Below are 14,690 nucleotides of genomic sequence, written 5' to 3'. Positions count from 1 at the left end.
TCGGATCTGAAAAATGGGCCAATTATTCCTTTGGAAGAAATGGCGGCCCAGACCAGTACTTTTTGAGGATGCAGGGACGACGGGACTGCAACATGGGGCTTTTCGGCTCCCCATATGCGCCAGTTCTGTTTATTGACGAAGCCGTCCAGGTAAAAATAAGCTTCGTCAGTAAACCAAATGCTGCCCACATGCATATCGCCGTCATCAATCCTGTGCACTATATCGTTAGCGAATGTCTCTCGTGCAGCAATGGTAGCGGCGCTGAGGGGTTGCCGCGAGTGAATTTTGTATGGATAGAGGTGTAAACTCTGGCGCATGAGACGATATGTGGACGTTGGCGTCATTTGGACCGCAGCTGCAACACGGCGAACGGAAACCCGAGGCCGCTGTTGGATCACCTGCTGCACTAGCTGCGCGTTGCCCTCTGTGGTTGCCGTACGCGGTCGCCCTACCTTTCCAGCACGTTCATCCGTCACGTTCCCAGTCCGTTGAAATTTTTCAAACAGATCCTTTATTGTATCGCTTTTCGGTCCTTTGGTTACATTAAACCTCCGTTGAAAACTTCGTCTTGTTGCAACAACACCGTGTTCTGGGCGGTGGAATTCCAACACCAGAAAAATCCTCTGTTCTAAGGAATAAACCATGTTGTCTACAGCACACTTGCACGTTGTGAACAGCACACGCTTACAGCAGAAAGACGACGTTCAGAATGGCACACCCACAGACTGCGTTGTCTTCTATATCTTTCACATCACTTGCAGCGCCACCTGTTGTTGGAAATTGTAACTACTGTAATTTCGAAAGTTTGTCCGCCTGGAAATGTACTGTTGTCCCAAGCATATTGCAACAAACGGTGTATTTCTATCGCTGCTCGTTTAGTTTTTATTGCCGTTTCAAATATACCGGTCATTTTTGAAACACCCTGTAGATGCAGTAAGAATTAGTGCAATGTAGTGCCAGGAAGTACAGGACTTCTGTCAAGTCAGTAAAGGTTATCAACACAAAATAACATTGAGATAATGCAGAGGTAAGCCTAATAATGAGTAAGAAAATAAGAATGTGGGTAAGCTATTATAACCAGTATAGTGAATGCATTATCATAGCAAAGATAGACACAAAGCCAACATCAACCACAGTTATACAAGTTTATATGCCAACTAGCTCTGTGGATGACGAAAAAATTGAAAGAACATGTGATGATATGAAGAATATTATTCAGATGGTTACAGGATACGAGAATTTTTGATGGGTGACTAGCATTCAGTAGACGGAAGGGCAAGAGAAGGAAAAATGGTAAGCGAACATGGACTGGGGGAAAGGAATGAAAGAGAAAGCCACCTGGATGAACTTTGCACGGAGAATGATTTATTCATCACCAACAATTTGTTGAAGGGTTATGAAAGAAGGTTGCATATGTGGAAGTGCATTGAGAATGATTTAATCATCACTAACAATTTGTTGAAGAGTCATGAAAGAAGGTTGTATATGTAGAAGATATCTTGGACACTGGACAGTTGCAGATGGATTACATAACAGGAAGACAGATTTCAAAACAAGATTTTAAACTGTACGACATTTCCAGAGGTGGGTCTGTATTTTAACCATTGTTTAGTGGCTGTTAACTGCAGACTAAAACAAAATAAATTAGACAAATGCAGAAATTTAAGGAGATGGGACCTGGATATACTGAATGAACCAGAAGTTATTGAGTGTTTCAGAGAAAGCATTAGGCAACATGTTACTGAAAAAGGTAAAAGAAATGCAACAGAAGACCACTGGGCAGGTCTGAGAGATGAAATTGGGAAGGCAGAAGAGAATCACATACATAAAAAGAAAACGCCTAGTAGAAATCCCTGTATAACACACGAGGTATTCAATTTAATTAGTGAAAGAAGAGAAAAATGCGGTAAATTAAGCTGCTGAAAGGGAACAGAGACAAAGCAGTCATACATATATCGTTGTAAGTACGTAGAGAACCGGTAGAAAACACACACAAGCAGGCAAGAAAGAAAAATTAATATAGGCCTATAAGGTGTCTCTGGACTGCCAGAAGAAAACACAAACAATGGAAGACATTAGAACAAACAATCCGTTGTCTTTAATACAAACAGACTACGAACTACACTACAAGCTAAAGATCGCCAATATGTAACTGTTGAAAAGCTGGCAGTCTAACAAAATAAACACAAACAAATACAAACACTAACCTTGCCGTCCCTTGATCCCTAAACCTTATACTGAATATGGGTTCTTTTTTTCTCACGGCATCTCCCTTCAGATTACTACTTGAGCAGCTGGATCGATCACTTGCGTCTGTTAAATCGACTAAGGGACACATAGGTTTCAATGCATCACATCTATTTGCAGAATCCTCGTCAACATTAATAACCATCGTTGGAGACTGTTTCAGGGAGGTTTCCGTGGCAACACATTCATCAGAGCAACTTCCATTAAAATCGGAATCAATGCTGTCACTTATACTCATACAAATACGATCATGAAACTACACACATAAACAAAACATAGAAAACCGTTTCCTCCTATCACAGTCCCTCAACCTCACACGAACAGAGCACACAGCACAGTTATTCCGCAGTGCTACCAAACGGCATCGATCTCGGTCGATATCACTTGACGTGTGGCGTCTCTCTCCAAGTAGGCGAAGAATTCTCTAGAAGATATATTCATTAAGCTATATTTGAAACTACAAACCAATATTTCATTTTCCACTGATTTTAGTGTAAATCGCGAGTATGATATTCCTGCTGGTAAACAAAGAAATTGCGAGAAAAAGTGTCTGAAGTTCAAACAATACAGCGTTCACCGTGAAAATAAGTGCCTCGTGTGTTATATTACCAAAACAAGAGCAATATATACATAAAAACGAAAAAAAAGAGATTGCTTGCGTACCAACCACGTCCTATAACAGTAATGTGGACATATTTGTCGAGACTGGATATTACTGCTGTGAAAAGCGAGCTCATAAAGGTATTACATGTGTCAAATGTAAAACAATATTACATTTTGAGCGTGCAGACGCAACTTCAAAATGAAAAATACGGTTGTATGCAAAATGTGACCAAAATGAATTGAACAGAAAAAGGTAAAATGGATACCAAAAAATAAATTATTTTGCCACTAATAGAAGATACGCATAGGTTAAAGTGTGATGAACTTTCGAATACTATGATGGAAAATCAGAGTACAACAGAACTAAGTGAAAGTGTGTGCTGTAACTTAGACATAGTGTAAGCAAACGTGTGGAAAAATCCACGAAAAGTACACGCGAATGTGGCTACACGAGCCAAATGCCCCTCTATCAGAAATATGGAAACTAGTAATATTTGCAGATTGTATCAATTTAAATCAAAAGGACTGGGTAATTCTAGTAGGGGAATTGAACGACATATACAGAAATGAAAAGCAAGTAACTGCAAGTAATTTAAAAAAGTGTCTAGCTGTCTTACTCATAACTATGTTATTGTTTGGAACGTACCACAAACGTACGATTTACAAGAGTGATCTTCTGTAAACATGGAAATAACAAAATTGCATAGGCTTCCGCATCCAGAGTCAATCGACATAAAAGTTTTCTGGGTGTGATACCGCATCATAATGTATAAAACTACCGCTGGAGAGAAACCAACGTTTCGGCAACGGTTGTAGCGGCCTTCTTCTGGGTCTACGCAGACACCCAGAAAACTGTTATGTCAAAGGAAATAACGGTTCCAAATAATATATTCAACAGCGTTTGCAGTGAATGCGAAACACCTCAAGGCGGTTTACCGAGTACAGATGTAGAATTCAGAGACGTTGAAATTGTGGACATAATCTGTATTTGTCGCAGTTTTCATACTTGGCGTTGTCTGCATGTAAATTGGATAAACGACTGGCAGCCGAAATAATAACCAACATTGTGACCAAAAACCAATACAAATACTCTCTGCATCATCAGCTAATCTCGTGACTGAGACTGAATCCCGCAAGTACACAGATTCAACAAAAATAATACCAAGAGTTCAGAAAATAACTTCACCAAGAGAAAAAAGAAACAACTACAGGTGGAGCAACTGCTCGACAAATGAATGCCTTACGACAAGCTGCAGCTCAAATGGATGCCGCACCAGAAGCTGCAGAACAAGTCGATGCCTCACCAAAAGCTACAGAACAAGTCGATGCTCCACCAAAAGACGCAGAACCGGTGGATGCCTACGAGAAGTGGAGCAGTCAGCATTGGAAAACTCATCAAATGATCGTCCACTTAGGAAGAGGAAAGCAGCAGTTCCATTCCACTTCACAGATTTTTTTTTCCAAAGCGCTACAGGAAAACCACAGCAAGATAAGTGCACATGTAATATTTTTACATATTAATATGCAGGCTCTTAAGAATAAACTTAATGAAAGCCAATACTGGCTGGAAAAGTTAAACTGCTCTGTGATTTTAATAACCGAACATTGACTTAGCAATGAACTAAAATTAAGTCTGTTGTTTGGATATGAACTGGCAGCCAGTTACTGTAAAACAAGTGTTAAACATGGTGGTGTATCAGTATATTTTAAAAATAGTGTAAACCTAAGCTATGACGTTATAGATGTTGGTGGAGTGTGCATAGAAGCAAAACTGGAAGCTACAGCCATAATTTTGCCAAAACAGGAAATTATACTAGCTTCAGTATACTGCCCCAGATACACAATGAAGAAATGTTTGTGAAGCTTCTGGGGAAACTAATAATCTTGCTACTCTAACAGAAAGATCATAGAATACTGTATTGATAGCAATATAGGCATTAGGTTTAAGAACATAAATGTTGATCATTTCCTAATTGCATTAAGAAACCTTAACTTCCATTGCACAAATGACAAACACACAAGGAAGGAAGCAGGTCTAGATAATATGATATGTAATTTTCATATAAACAAAATAGAATTTGTAACAATCAAACTATGCTTTACTGAGCATGAGGGACTATGGCTCAGATAACTCTTAGCAGTAAAATCATTGAAACTTCCACTAAACATAGAAAAATTGTAAGACCAGTCAATGAATCAAATCTAAACAAGTTGACAAGTAAACTGAATTTAATACAGTTGGATAAAATAATAATCACTGCTGATGCAAATGAAACTACCAAAAAATTTTTAAAAATGTTAATTTGAAGCATATTGTCCTAAACACTATAAGAAAATATTGAAACAAAATCGCTGCACCAAATTGCAAAATTTAAAAAACTGGTACACCCGAAATCAAAATAGAATAAGGATCATAATGCTACTCTGTCACGACTGATGTCAGCGTAATTATGCTGAAAAGGAAATGTATGTGAAGTGGAGAAAGATTTACAGGTCATACATACATATTGAACTCAGTGAATAAATGCAGAGACGCATGGGAAATTATTAAAACATAAATACAGTGTGTTGACAAAGTATACCAGATACCAATACCACCTGATATTCTAAACGCACATTTTGTCAGTCCTCAGGCAGATGACACCATTACGAAGGATGCGAGTTAAGCAATGGCACTGCTGCCAGAAATGAACAGTAAGTGGACAGAAAGCTTTCGCTGGAATTGTGTAACTGATAAGATGGTCAATGAATCAATAGCTAAGCTCAGTAATTCTAGAGCAGAGGATTAGTATGTACTCTCAAATTATGTTATTAAATATATCAGAAATCAAATTGTAATGCCAGTGACCAAACTAATCAAGAAAATTTTAAATTAAGATATTCATCCAGCATGTTTAAAAATATCTGTAGTTAAACAAGTGCATAAGAAAGGAGATATAGCATCTCCAGGTAACTATTGACCTATATCACTTATACTCATAATATTAAAAATAAAAGATACTGCATACATAAACAGATGAGTCAATATTTTAAACATAATTATGTATACATTCGGGCAAAATTAAACCAACAAACCACTATTTCCCCCATCCTCTGTCTAATTCACCATACAATCATACAAACTGTCAATAGATGTCTGTACGATCGTATCCTACACGGAAAATGGAATTCTGGCCAACGGACATTCACACCAACAATGATGTCAGGACGCCTATCAAATGGGATAGGGTTTGCTGGGTAGTCCCACATTTGCAATCGCTGGGTACACAGTCATAGACGGTGCAGTATGGCACAGAGAAGATGCCGACCAGGCTTTCCATGATGGAGAGCCATGGGAAGAATGGAAGCAGGACAATTGCAAACTGATGTGGTCCAATGGCTTAATGTGAGTCGTTTTGTTGTTTTTCGGATGTGGCGACAGTTTATAAAGATCGAAACTATCCTAAAGACCAGGATGTGGCTGATCACGTGTAACATCAGAAAGAGAGAACCATTATTTGGCTGTTAGGGCCAACAGTATCGCCTTAATAAGGCACTGCAACTGGCATCTGACCTCACGGCATCCAGTGGACGTGTTGTAGCGAGCAAACAGTGTACAGAAGACTTCGGCAAAATCGCCTTTATTGTCGGAGACCTGTTGTATGTGTACCTCTGACGCATCTTCACAGAAGGGAACGTCTAGAGTGGAGCCATCAACATGCCACCTAGACGGTCGAACAGTGGGCCAATGTTCTTTTCACAGATGAGTCCCAATTTGATCTGAACAGTGATACACGCCAGATTCACATTTGGAAGGAACGTGGAACACGATTTTGGGACCCAAGTACTGTGGAAAGACTCTGATTTCAAGGATGATCTCTATTGGTGTGGCCAGGGATTATGGTGACCGCTTCATGAAATTGTACAGTTAAATCAACAAGGTTTTACTGCTGTGAAGTATTGTGATGAGATCTTGGTACCTCATGTGTGGTTGTTGTGAGGTGCTGCAGCCCAGACTTCATGGTGCTGGACGATAATGCTCGACTTCATAGAGCATGAGTGGTTGATGTTTTCTTGGAAACGGAAGATATTACATGCTTGGCGTAGCCTGCTTGCTCTCCCAATTTGAATCCTTAGTGCGCATCTGAGCTGCACTAGGGACAAGGGTTGCACCATCTCACCGTTCACCAACCCCTCTCCAAGACTTATGAGCAGCGCTGCAATAAGAATGGGCATTATTGCCTCAACATGGGATTCATGGCATTATTCACAGAATGCCCCATCGTTTGTTAGGCTTGTATTGCTGCCAGAGGTGGTCGTACCCCATACTGAGGGGATTAACCAGAGGCCGAATTCTGTGTGTAAATCTGTTAAGTTGGAAAAAACGAAGACAATTTTTGTATACCATTATGCATGTTGTAGTTGTTTATCTTCTGCATTCTTTATATGGTTTCTGCTTTCTACCACCTGATTATATCGTTTTGTGCCAAAATAAAATAATTCGGTTTGTTGCTTTAATTTTGAACACCAGTGTACTTACCTCCTCACAGTATGGTTTCAGATCCAGCCTTTCTACAGTCAAAGCAGTTGAGAGCTTGGTAGAAAAAATATACAACTTTTGAAAATAAAGATTTTATCTGTGCTACACTGTGGGACCTCAGGAAAGCTTTTGATATGATCTCCCACAGTATTCTCATAAAAAAACTCTACCAGTACAGAGTGAGAGAGAATGCTCTATGCCTAATGCACTTGAACTCTGAGAGTAAAAAAACAGTTAGTTACAGCAAATAATCAAATGTCAGAATGTCTTCCAGTTGCAAAATGTGAACCTCAAGGATCTGTTATTGGACATTTCTTTGTCGTTATTTAGGTTGGTTTGGGGGGGGGGGGGGGGAACCAAACATTAAGGTCATCAGTTCCATCTGATTAGGGAAGGATGCAGAAGGAAATCGGCCATGCCCTTTCAAAGGAACCATCCCACCATTTGCCTGAAGCAATTTAGGCAAATCATGGAAAATCTAAATCCATACAGCTGGATGCAGTTTTGAGCAATCGTCTTCTTGAATGTAAGTCCAATGTACTAACCACTGTGCCAGCTCGCTTGGTGTCATTATTTACACAAATAATTTACCCATAGTTGTACCATGTGATGCAGAGCTATAGGCATATGACATAACACTCATCACATGTGGTACCAACCTTGATGATGATGATGTTTGATTTGTGGGGCGCTCAATTGCGTAGTCATCAGAGCCCATACAAAATCCCAATTTTTACATAGTCCATTTTCTTTTCACAATCCAATATATTCACTCTCACAAATGATGATAATGATGATGAAATGATGAGGACAATACAAATACCCAGTCCCCAGGAAGATAAAATCCCCAATCTGGCTGGGAATTGAACCTGGGACCCCATGAACCAGAGGCAGCAGTGCTAGCCCCTAGACCACAAGCTGTGGACAGGTACCAACCTTGAAAATGTGCAATATTGCATTGCAGTGGCAGTGGACAGATGTACTATTTGGTCTGAGGTAAATGTACTGCAGAAGAATAACAGTAAAACTGAAGACATTGTATTCATTCTGAATGCCCTCAGTCAAGAGAACAAAACAGTCAAATTATTAAGATTTCACACAGATCAAAACCTCAGCTGGGATACCTATACAAGGAAATTATGTGGAAGACAAGCACATGTCATCTGTCTGCCGCACAAGCTGAGGAGCAGTGTCAGTAAAGAACTTCTATTACATGCATGTTTTGCATTCTTCCATTCAGACGTGAGTTATGGAATACTATTATGGATCAATTCTGTAGGCTCAAAATTAGTGTTTAAATGGCAAAAGAAAGCTGTAAGGTGCATTGCAGGACTTAGTCCACGTGAATCGTGTCGAGATTATTTTAAGCAGCTAAATATAATGACACTGCCTAGACTGTATATTTACAACTGCTCTGTATTTGTTAAAGAGAATCTAAGTAAATTTGACCTAAGGAGGACTGTTCATAACCAATCTAACACAAGAAGTGGACATACAATTAATGTGCGATATGCTAGGCTTACAAAGACTGGTAACAGTTACAGATATCTTGGATATGTTTACTTCAACAAATTGCCTGAAATACTTACATAGTGCCAGTAAATAAATTTAAAACTAGTCTTTCAAGATGGATGAAAAGTAAAGTACTTTACACTGCTCAAGACTTTCTTGAGTGTGTGTCAAATGACCCACTTTTCTTATGACAAGGAAGAATAAATTAACTACAAACTGCGCATTGTAACCTTCTTTAAAAGATAATAATTTTTGGATACTTAGGAAAATTATTCTGCTTTGTATGGAATACACTGAATGATGGCGAGTGCGTACAAATATTTATATTGTCTAACCTCTAAAGCAGCAATGGTGGAATGTGATATATTCTGGTCTCTCATACAAAAATAAAAATATGCTAGCTACAGGCTCAGCATCGTCCAATGCTGGCCATAATACTTTGAAATGTACTTGAAATTCTTTTGGCTGTTAAATGAAAACATTTAAGAAAATCCAACTTCTATAAAGAACATATGACCTGGACAAAGTCGGTACTGATTGTGGTGAATTACTAACATTGATTTCTTTTTAGCAAAATTATACTGCAAGTTAAGTTTGTCTTTTCAAAAACATTTGACAATTGAAGTTACATTTGTTAGAATAATATATCATATTTACTGTCTGATCTGTAAGCAATGAGATTTTTTTACAGCAAATATTATCCAACCTCAATAAACCAGCAAAAGTACAAATCATCAAATTACATATAACTGTGTTAACAAATCTTAGAAATATTGCAAATGTGAAATGTCTATTTAGCCTTTTTATAAATAAGTTTACATAAATTATGGGGTTACTCAAAAAATAACAATCATCAGCTAACTCATATATACCAACGCACTGGCAAAACGAAAACCATAATTATTTAACATCTTTGCCTTGCTTGCATGAAGACTTCAGCTTTGATGTTCTCGTAATTCCTATATTAATCTAACAGTTGGTGGCTTCACTGAGCACACCACAAAAACTGCCTACTCCATATATTTTGCTCACAGACAGCTATCTACAACTGTGCGCCAAGCACTTTTCTTACTGCAACACTAAGTCTCAGACCAGAAGCAGTATCTTTGGCTCTGAGGTCGTGCACAGTCAGCGATCCACATTATAAAACCTATCAGAGACATACATTGTTTATAACATTATAGTTCCATTTTAATTTACATTAATATTATTGTCATACTGGGGTGCCACATACAAGTTTGCCCCAGCAGATTCCTTTCACAACTCTTTAGCAGGGTTTAATAAATATGACACATATTTGGATGTGCATTGTACAACAAATGTGTGGTAAATTTATCTCACTACTGACAAGCAGAAACTTTGAGTAGTATTAAACCATTACAGTGCAAACCTAAGAACCATTATAAAGCAACCTGTCATGATTGTACAAAAAATCTAACTGTATAACATCATTAAACTTGAAAGAATTGCTTGTGTTCAGGTGCACTAGCATGAATCATAATCTGATTATAATATGAGTAAATTGTCTCATAAACAAGGTTGCTGACAAGTAAATCATTTAGGGCAAAATCAGTATACTACCCTAATTGTCAAGATAATGATATAGGATTGAGCAAGGGAAAGGAAGAGCATGGCTGAAGCCTAAGAGCATATTGAAGTGACTGCATCATAAAGTGCATTTCATTTTCTTTTGTACAGGTTCAACAAATGAATAGTGACCAATGTGGATTGCATTCAGTGTACCAAGACATCTGAAACTCGTTATTATGTTCCTCAGTCATTTGTAGAGATACAATAATAATAATAATAATAATAATAATTTTATTGTCATTCGGCCATTACAGCAATAGACAACGTCATATACATACTAAAATACAATTAATAGTTTGAAAGAAACAACAGGTTTCTTGTTAACATTATAGTATTATATTACAGTTGATAAATTCTCTTATGTCATAGAATGGGTGGAGGACTAGCCAGTCATGAATTGTTTGTTTGAATAATTGTTCAGGTAATTCTTGAACAGATTGAGGAAGTTTATTAAATAATTTGTACCCCATGATTTCGTAGCTGTTGAGTGACTTTGACAACCTGTGGTAAGGAATATAGAGGCACCTATTCCTTCTTGTATTGTGGCCGTGTACATTTTCTCTGGTTTTTGTTTCTGGTAATTTCTTCTTCGTATAAATTAGAACATAGTATATGTACAAGTTTATAACAGTCATGATTTTCTGTTCACAGAACAATGGTTTACAGTGTGCCTTATATGCAGAACCAGTAATTATCCTAATAGCTTTTTTTTGCAGTATTAATATGTCATGTACACAGCTAGAGTTCCCCCACAAAATAATTCCATATGTTATTATACTCTGAAAGAATGAAAAATAGGATGTTCTAACATATTTTTCAGGAACACAATCCATAAGTCGCCTTAACAGGTAAATAACTCTAGACAATTTACCACTAATATATTGTACGTGTTGACCCCAAGATAATTTATCATCAATGTATACCCCCAAAAATTTGACATAACTTGGATCGTCTGACAGAAGCTTGTCTCTAAGACTACAGACCATCTGCTGTGTTTTGTTTTCATTCAGCAGGAATCCATTTGCCTTGAACCAATAGGATGCTTGGTCAATTGTCTTTGCTGCACAAGTTTTAAGGCTATTGAAATCCTCACTAGCATGAAGAAATGTTGTATCATCTGCATACAACACAGTGGTGGACTTGATAAATGACGGCAGATCATTTATCATTATCAGGAACAAAAAGGGGCCCAGCACAGATCCCTGCGGAACACCTACCTTGACTTGCTCTATACTCGACATTTCTCTCCCTACACAAACAACTTGCTTACGATTCTGAAGATATGATTTTATTAATTTAAGGCTGTTATGTCTAATGCCATAGAATTCCAGTTTTTCTAGGAGTGGCTTATGCTTTACACAGTCAAAAGCTTTGCTTAGATCACAAAATGTGAGTTGAGCATAGCCCTTATCCTCAAACACTTGATGTAAGTATTTGACTACAAAGTCTATAGCATCCACAGTAGACAACTTTTTCCTAAAACCATACTGAGATTCACTAATTATTCCTAATTTTTCAAAATAGACAGATAGCTGTTGGTAAATTACACATTCCAGTATTTTAGAAAAAGCTGGGACTATGGAGATTGGTCTGTAACTGCAAGGTGAGTCCATATCTCCCTTTTTATATATTGGAATTACCCTAGCCACTTTGAGTTCTTCGGGAAAATATCCTTCAGATACGCATTTATTTATACAGAATGTTAAGGGGTACACAATATAGTCTATTACTTTCTTTAGTAAATTACAGGATATGTCGTATATATCTACACTGTCTGAAGATTTCATCCGTTTTACAATGCTTAGGACATGACTAGGTGAGACCTCGGAGAACATAAACGTACCTGTGTCTGTTGGTGTTCTGCAAACATTTTTAGAAAGTAACTCTGATGAATTGATATCAGGTTTGATTATAGTATTTCCTACATTTTCAACAGATTTAATAAAGAAATCATTGAATTTTTGGGGACTTATATTAATTTTTTTGCTTCTTACATCTTTAGCAACACCATTTATTAATTTCCATGCAGCTTTGCACTTATTTGTAGAATTATCAATGGTATTGAAATTATGTGCTTTTTTGGCTTCCACGATGGCTTTTTTATACTCATTCCTGCATTTTATATAGGCTAATCTGGCATGTTCTGTTTTCTGATTGCTACATATATTGTGCAACACCATAACTTGGTTTTTCATACTTGATAGTTGTTTAGTGAACCATGAATTTTGTCTGTTTGTAGCCCTGTTTGTAAAGCCTTTGTCAGTTAATTTGCATTTCTTTATGGGGATATTGTCATTAAATTGCGTCAGAAATGTTTTAAAAAATCTCTCAAATAATAGTTTCCCTGACAAATCAGCACTAAGACTATAACTTGTGTCATCATGACATTGGTTGAACCAGTCTCTCTCAGCAAGGGACTTACAGAGCTGAACAATTTTGTCATCTGTGACAGGCCTGGTGATTATAACTTTTGGGACAGGCTTAGGAATATTACTATTATCAATACAGAACCTACTTGTATAGTTTAAAGATACAGAGTCATGATCTGAAAATGGAAACGCTGTAACAGCACATGATTCTTCTGTAGTTTTAAAGTTGACAAAAATATTGTCAAGACATGCTTTATCTCTTGTGGGCCTGTTATTGATTGAGTGCAAATTGCACTGTCTTAAAAGGTTTTTCAACTCAGTCACAGTACGTTTATGTGTTGTTATATCAAAATCCGCATTCAGATCTCCACCAATTACTATGTCATAATGCAACCATCTGGTCCCTCTTAGTACATCTAACAGCATGTCCAATTTTTCTAGAAATACATTGATGATACCCTTAGGTGACCTGTAAAGGGATACTATTACTAACTTAAGACTGTCCATAACTATACCAGTGGCTTCAAAGTTCTGTTCCTCACATAAATAATCTAGGTCCAACTTAACAATGGAGCAGCTGAATGACTGATTAATATATATTGCCACACCACCTCTTATATGCAGTTTTCTACAGTAACTATTTGCTACATTATAGTTATCAAGTTTGACAACTGTAAGTACACTCTCAGTAACCCAATGTTCACTCAGACAGAAAATATCAAATTTGTTATCTAGTCCAAAACTGTTTACAATAAATTCTTTATCTATTAGTCCTTGAACATTCAGATAGCAAATTTTAAGATCATAATTGTTGTTTATTTTAGATTGAACGTTTTGGTGAGGTGTTGTGAAATTTGTTACACTACTTATCTCCTGGGCTGCTTCATCCTGCTGCCTTCCACTAAAAAATCATTTAGACGGACAGGAGGTGCTGTTTTCCGTCTACACGTAACACTTGATGCTGCTTCTCCTGCTGCAATTCTCATTTCTCCTTTTAGAGGCACTATAGTTACTGTTGCTGGTGAAACTTCTGCTGTTGATGCTACTGTTACTCCCTTTTCCACTGCTGCTACTGATAATGCCACTGGTGACTGTGACGCTTCACATGTTTGCACAGTTGTAATTTTTTCATCATAGGGTGTATCTGCAGATGTTTCTTCCTCATATGCTGTTGGTGCACTTTTCTTTTCTGTTGTCATTGGCAGAAAACCTGTTGCAGGTAGTGCTATTTTTACATAGGCACCCACTCCTGCTGTCTTTATCACCTGGAGAATTTCTTTCGCCAGCACTTTCTTGCCTAGGTTGTTTCTGTGCAGTCCATGTCTAGTAAAATGCTCTCTTACTGAACTCGTTGCTTCAATGAAAGTTGTGTTTACAAAACCGCTACAAATCTTCCTGAATTTCCGATTTGTCGCGATGATTTCTTTGTTTACACACGAGTCTTCCGTTAAGTCGTGTCTGTAGGGAATGTTTACAACAAATACCTTCGCCTGTGAAATTTTTCCTAGCGATTCTTTCAGTGTTCTTACAGCAAGGCTGCTTTCATTTTTATAGACATCGTTTCCCCCTCCGATTATGACACAGTTGACGTCGCTTTTCACGGAACTTTCACAGTTTTTCAGCACTTCTCGTAGAGGAGCACCAGGTTTCGAAATTCCAATCACTTTATATTCGGATTGCATATCAGACATGATTGTAGCCAGTCCCTTGCCATGACTCGTCGATAATATGTATATTTCTTCCTTCTTCTTCTCTGTTTCCTTTTTTGTCTCGTGTTCAGTTTTATTACAAGTTGCTCTCACACGATTTTTTCGTTTAATAGTATTTGATGGTAACGTGTTTCTGCTGGC

The 14,690-nt window shown here is 37.7% G+C and overlaps 1 protein-coding gene across 1 annotated transcript in view; it reads right to left on the bottom strand.

Moving 5' to 3' along the window:
* Positions 1-2,598, bottom strand: part of LOC124617580 (zinc finger CCHC domain-containing protein 8 homolog) — a 61,561-nt gene extending 58,963 nt beyond the window's left edge. The window contains exon 1 of the mRNA XM_047145276.1: positions 2,208-2,598. Coding sequence (XP_047001232.1) covers positions 2,208-2,485 — 278 coding nt within the window. The 5' untranslated portion in view covers positions 2,486-2,598. The remainder of the gene's footprint in view (positions 1-2,207) is intronic.
* Between the last annotated feature and the right edge of the window lie 12,092 nt (positions 2,599-14,690).

This window comes from Schistocerca americana, chromosome 1 (assembly GCF_021461395.2).
Source record: "Schistocerca americana isolate TAMUIC-IGC-003095 chromosome 1, iqSchAmer2.1, whole genome shotgun sequence".
Taxonomy (NCBI): Eukaryota; Metazoa; Arthropoda; class Insecta; order Orthoptera; family Acrididae; genus Schistocerca; species Schistocerca americana.
This window is presented reverse-complemented; position numbering and strand designations above follow the sequence as displayed.